The 6,000-nt window shown below is 51.8% G+C and overlaps 1 protein-coding gene across 1 annotated transcript in view; it reads right to left on the reverse strand.

Moving 5' to 3' along the window:
• The window catches only part of PLXDC2 (plexin domain containing 2), a 253,466-nt gene extending 249,130 nt beyond the window's left edge, over nt 1-4,336 (reverse strand). The window contains exon 1 of the mRNA XM_058018381.1: nt 3,716-4,336. Coding sequence (XP_057874364.1) covers nt 3,716-3,824 — 109 coding nt within the window. The 5' untranslated portion in view covers nt 3,825-4,336. The remainder of the gene's footprint in view (nt 1-3,715) is intronic.
• Between the last annotated feature and the right edge of the window lie 1,664 nt (nt 4,337-6,000).

A 6,000-nucleotide genomic window follows, 5' to 3' on the forward strand; every position in this document is an offset into this window, starting at 1 on the left:
TACTGTGGAAATGAGTTTCTGTAAAGCTGAATTTAAGACCTAAGTCAACCTCACCATAGTCTTAATTTATCCGCTATTTACAAGCAGTATTTCAAACCACTTTTTCAGAGGAAATGAAAAAAGCAAAAAGCACAAAAAAAAGAGGAAGAAGTAGTATGAAAGTTGAAAAAAAGAGATTACTACTTTAGAGAGAAATCTTAGTAAAATATATATGATGTGGAAATAGGATTTGGCCTCAAATGTCACTAGGACTCTCTAACTCAATTGTCCTTGTTTACATATCAAGTACAAAAAAAAAAACCCCAAAAACAACTTAAATGCAGAGAAAATATACCTGATATACATGTTGTCTAATCTTGTGTTTCTTTTACTGCTTCTAAGATAAAAGCCAAAGGTCCTAAAGTACAATGATGAAAGTTTGGTGTCAAGTATAGATGTTTTTTTAACAGCATAAAATTCAGGCAATATCAAAGTGTTACTATTTCAGCAGTAGATAGATCATAGATTAACACTCCTTAATAGCAATTTATCCTACAAAAATAATTTTACCCCTCCTCTGAATGCTGATGTCGGGAGACAGCAGAAGTCCAATGATTATAAATTATATCAGGATTCTGGAACATACTTTGACATATTGTAATAAAAATTACAATAACAGCCTCCCAATTCTGACTGATGACATTTGCAAAAGAATGTAACACTTTCAAGACTTCAGCAGTGAGCCCTCACTTATACAACTGGACGCCTTAATTGTTTTGTGAGCTTTCAAGAGACTGTCTGTTTCACTTCACTTAATTAATGTCATATTCAGTTTGGGTACTGCAAAACAAACATAAACACAAGCCTCGCGTTTAAGAACATCCACCATCCTGGATTTTAGCATTTTTGTCATCAAAAGGGACGTTCTGCACGGGCCCAGGGGCGGGCGGGCGGGCGGATGGATGGATGGATGGATGGATGGATGGATGGATGGATGGATGGATGGATGGATGGATGGATGGATGGATGGATGGATGGATGGATGGATGGATGGATGGATGGATGGATGGGTGGATGGATGGATGGATGGATGGTCGGTCGGTGCCGGAGGGGAGCCGGGCGGTGCGCGGCCGCCGCTGCGCCCTCTGGCGGGCACAGCCCCGCTCCGGCCGGCGCAGCCTCAGCCGGGCACAATCCCGGACTCGCAAACCCCCAGGGGGAACCAGATAAGTTCCGGCATGCCTAGAAAATTATTGCACTTGGATTGGTCCGACTTGATTTTCTGCGGTAAGATAATTCTAATGAGCTGGCAAAAAACGCCTTTGCATTTTTTTTTCCCACGTCTGCTGAAAAGAGAGCGTATCCCTTTGGGAGCATCCTCAGAAATCCTCCCTGGCTCCAGCTCTGCCGGGGCTTACTATATGTTTCCATTTCTTGATACTGGTATTCCATTCATTTTCAATAAGGGGGTTTGTTAGTCAGTATTTGACAAAAAAGTAAAAACATCATCCCCTTAAGTATTTGCAGCTACCTCAAATATTTATTATTTAAATTCTTTAAAGGCTTTATCTGAGCTGATCCTAAGGAATACAGCAGGTGCTAAATAAAGTAAAACCTTGAAACATCACCTTTTTTCATTTTGACTCACAAAACCTGAAGTTGAATTTCTGGCTTTACAGATTTTTTTTCTCTTCTCACTGATTGAACACAGTCTATCATTGCCTTTTTTTTTCCTTTCCCCAAACAGCAAAAAGGAAATAAAACTCAGATTTTGAAAACAACATTTCATGATTATTGCAATGACATAGATTTTTTTTTTAAATCAAGAAGTATGGAAAAGATGCCAAAGTCATAAACATCTAGATGTCAAGACTGACTTCAGATTGCCCATCTTGCTACTTGAAGAAAACAACTACTTGCTATATTTTCCTCAGAATGTATTAAATATCAAAATAATATTTGCCTGATTATAAACTCCTTCCCACTTCATAACACATTCAGGAAGACACAAGACATTATTAAATGATTTATGAATAAGCAATCCACTGGTAAACCTTCTTTTAGCACCTTTGGTGCGTACAGAAATTGATGACTACTACAACTTAATAGCCTAAATCAGGGTTGTGTGGTGTTTATTTGCCCACTGATATACTATACTTCATTTAGTCAGCCCTAATATTTTATTGGCTGCATACATTGGCTGAAAGATAATAAACTTCGTGAGTTCAGTCCACTTCCACACAAGACTGCAATTCTCTTTTCCTAATATCACCACTACACTTTTCCCCCCCCTTATAACCAACATCAGCAAACACCAACATTTGTTGCCTACAGCCCCGAGCGTAGCAGCATGGGCTTTGCAGCAGTACATGAAAACTCTCCTCCCGGCTTCTCCCTTCGGCCCCAAGTGACAAGGGAGCCCCAGCAACCTGCTGAGCTACCCCATCGTTCAGCAATTCCAAAGCTCAGTGGTGGGCTCCTGCCCGGGAAACTCCCGCTCTGTCTAGTGCATAATCTCGCTGGACATAAAAAACCTACCCAGTCTCTCTTGTTTGGGTCAGTTACACAGTGACCACAAAACTTTTCACACTTTTATCAACCTTTAAGGAAAGGAGGAAGGGGCAGTTCTGTTGCACCAGGGAAGCCAGTAGGCGTGTTCCATCTATTAATAATCTAGCTGGTATTTCGACTACACAGGCACAGCTTTTGAAAATACCTGTAAGCCAGAATCTGCTGCAGGAAGGTCCCCTGACACACAAACCCCACGACCTTTCTCACTATCCGCAAATGTGCCAAGATTTCCTTTAACAGCTTTCCCCTCCACAGCACAGGAATGCAAGATACAGGAGGCTTTAGTGATCCAAAGGGAACCCCGTGCTGTGGGAAACAGTGGCCCAAGAGCAAGCACTACAGGTGCTGTGTGTCACGCATTAACAGGTGTCTCCAGCAAGGACTGACAGGAGCACCCTGACACTTCACAAGCAAAGTTGGTCAACAGAGCCTCTCGCTCCTAAGGAACAGGTCCCACAGCGCCCGCGGCTTCTTCCTTTATCTTTCTCCTTCTCCCAACGCCCAGTTTCCAGGGAAGGCTGCAAGCTACCGACTTCCGCGGGGGAGGAGAGTGCCCGCTAGCTCTCCCAGGCAGGATCTGCAGGGAAACTTTGCCATCCCTCCACGGCTCGCTGCCGGCAGAGCTGGGGGCCCCCGGCGCGGCAGGGAGGCAGGGAGGGCGGGCGGAGGGGGGGAGGCTGTCGGGGCGCCTCTCCCGGGGACTCGGGGGGTTCCGTCCCTCCCTTCCCGCTTCTCGAGGGGAGCCCCCCCCGTCTCGTACACGGCTGGGAAGGAGGCTCGGGGACCCCGCGGAGGGGCTGGGGAGAGGAACAGCACCGGCTCACAGTGATCGCGGGGCAGATTCATTAAAGGAGGAAAGTCCCGAATTCTTATTAAAATAAGAAATGAAGTCACGGAGAGCTCTTTCCGGAGAAGCCAGGGTAGGAAAGGATAAGAAGCCGGGATCCCGGGCCTCTCGCGGGTGGAGGGGGAGCCAGCCCCGAACGGCGTTTGCCCTCCCCGGGTACAGGCCCGTGGAGCGGCCGGCAGAGCCCACACGGCGGGGGCTACGGAGCCGGCCCGGCCCCCGACCCCAGCCCCGGCCCGACCCCGCCCCGGCCGCGCTGCCCCGGGCTCGGCGGAGAACCCGGGCCGGCCCCGCCCGGCAGGTACCGGCCTCGCTTACCGCGGCTCTGCCTCGGCGTCTCCCCGCCGGCGAGCTGGCAGCGCTCGCTCAGGCACTGGAAAAGTAATAGAAATCCGGCGGCTAGTTTGCTCCTCCGCAGCCTCGCCATAGCACGGAGCCTGCCGAGACAACTCTCCGGGTGCGGGGTGCGCGCCGCTCCTCGTCGGTGCTGGGGAAGTCCGGGGGGCGGCGGAGAGCAGCCCTAGCAGGCGCCGAGCCGCCCTGCGCTCGGAGCAGCGCTCATACAGGGGGGCGGCAGGGACGAGCCGCGGGGCTGAGGGCGCTGCACCGGGTCTGGGGGGCGCTGGAAGGAGGCGGGGGGGGCTCCGTCCCCCGAACTCGCGCGGCCGCGCCGCTCTCAGTCCAGCGGCATCACCGCTAGGGAAAACAAGCCCAGCCTCGCTGCGAAGTGCCAAACTCTTCCCTCCTCGCAGCCTGCTGATAGATTTTAGGAGAGCCACTGAGATCCTCCCTTCCTGGCTTGCCCCCACCCAGCTCCCTTCCCCCGCAGGGTGAGACAGGATGGCTGAGGGACGGAGCCTCTCCTCGGTGTACCGCTACCGACTAAACCGCTCCGAGGGAAACCAGCGGGGAAACGTTCCAGCCGGAGCCAGCGGACCGTTCCCGAGTACGGGGGGAGCAAGACCGGGAGGGCGGGCGGATGCGCCGCGGGAGAGGATGCGCGGGCGGCGGGGAGGCAGGCGGGGACGGACGAACAAGTTCTCTCTCTCTCTCTTTCGGGGCGGTTTCCGCGGCCGGCGGCGCTGGTGCGGGGCCGAGGGCAGCGGCGTGGGGCGCTCCCCCGGCCCGCAGCGCTGCCGCCGCCCCCGCCGCGCAAGTGCGGGCAGGGGGCTCGCCTGAGGCCGGTCCCGGCCGCCGCCTCGCTCTGCCCCCTGCCCCCCGCCCCCTCGGCACAGCGCGGTGGGGCGCAGGCGCCGGGGCTTCCCCGGCTCTCCCGCCGCTGCCGGCGGGGCCGCGCTCCGCACGGCGGTCCCGGGAGGCGCTGCCGGGCCGGGCACCTGGCCCCGGCACGGCTCCGAGCGGGGCGGGTCGCTGCCCGGACTGAGGCAGCCTGCGCTGCACGGCGAGGGCGGGGGGAGCACGGCGGGCGGCGCGGAGACCCCCGGGCCCGGCCGGAGCTCCGCGGGACGGGGCGAGCCCGGCCCAGCGCCGCCCGCTTGTTCGAAAGTTGCCGTGTAAACGTGCGCCAGTTTCGCGGATGACAACTGCAATAGCGCCCAACCCCCCTGAATCCCGTTCCCCGCTGCCCCTCTCCCCCAGAGTTTCCCCGTGTGTTCGGGTAAAGCAGCCTCCCTTCACACTCACACTCACTCAACACACGCACACACACAGACGCCCCTCCACCCCCTCCCTTTTATTTTCTATTTCTTTCCGCAAACCAAGGAGTTGTTTATGTACATTCATCACTTCAAAAGTGCAATGACTGGGAGGGTTCTCGCCTTCCAAAAAAATTATCTTCATGCTTGATTAAACGCACCGTGAATAATCCCATCCCCTCCATTAATCTGTGAACGCCGGCACGGAGACAGAAGCGAGCAGAGGGCGCATCAATCAAACCCAGACAAGCGAAAGGGGCACCCGGGACCGGGCGGCAGCTTTTTACCAGTTCAGCAAACTGTGGAGCTGGTAATCAGCTGAGCAACATGTAGAGAACCATGAATGCACCAGCCTCTCAGCACTTGCTACCAAATAATTAAATTAATTAGGGCGACAATTAAATTAATCAAATAAATAGGTCTAAGGAATGTCAAACATAGCAGATAACTAATACTTAATCACAAAAGAACAACCAGTAACAAGACCGTGTTTTCCTTTAATTTACTGCTTCTCCTGAGAGTAAGAATTCATCAGGTCCATTGTAAGTGTCTTGCTCTTTAATCATTGATGTGTTTATGTGTAAATCAAAACATAACACCTGTGGGTTTAAGAAGTATTTCGAAATATAAGCAGAAATTATATTAAAATATGATACTGGAGGGTATTATCAATAAGGTTTATATTTGAGTTTATAGTGGGCCTTTCCAGTTTCAAGCTTCTTGCACATACCCTTAAATAAAACAAAAGCCATCCAAGTAGTGCTAAAAATAACTGCAGAAAATATATTCTATATTCTCTGTATAAGAGAAAATAATACTGGGGATTTTATGCATCAGGAATGAAAGCCTGGCCTTGCTGAAATCCGTGGGGATTCAGGGGGTGTTACTACCTTGTATACCAGGTGATCTGGATTATGCCACGGATTTTTGTGCAGATTTGGTGAAGAT

This window comes from Melospiza georgiana, chromosome 1 (genome assembly GCF_028018845.1).
Source record: "Melospiza georgiana isolate bMelGeo1 chromosome 1, bMelGeo1.pri, whole genome shotgun sequence".
Taxonomy (NCBI): domain Eukaryota; kingdom Metazoa; phylum Chordata; class Aves; order Passeriformes; family Passerellidae; genus Melospiza; species Melospiza georgiana.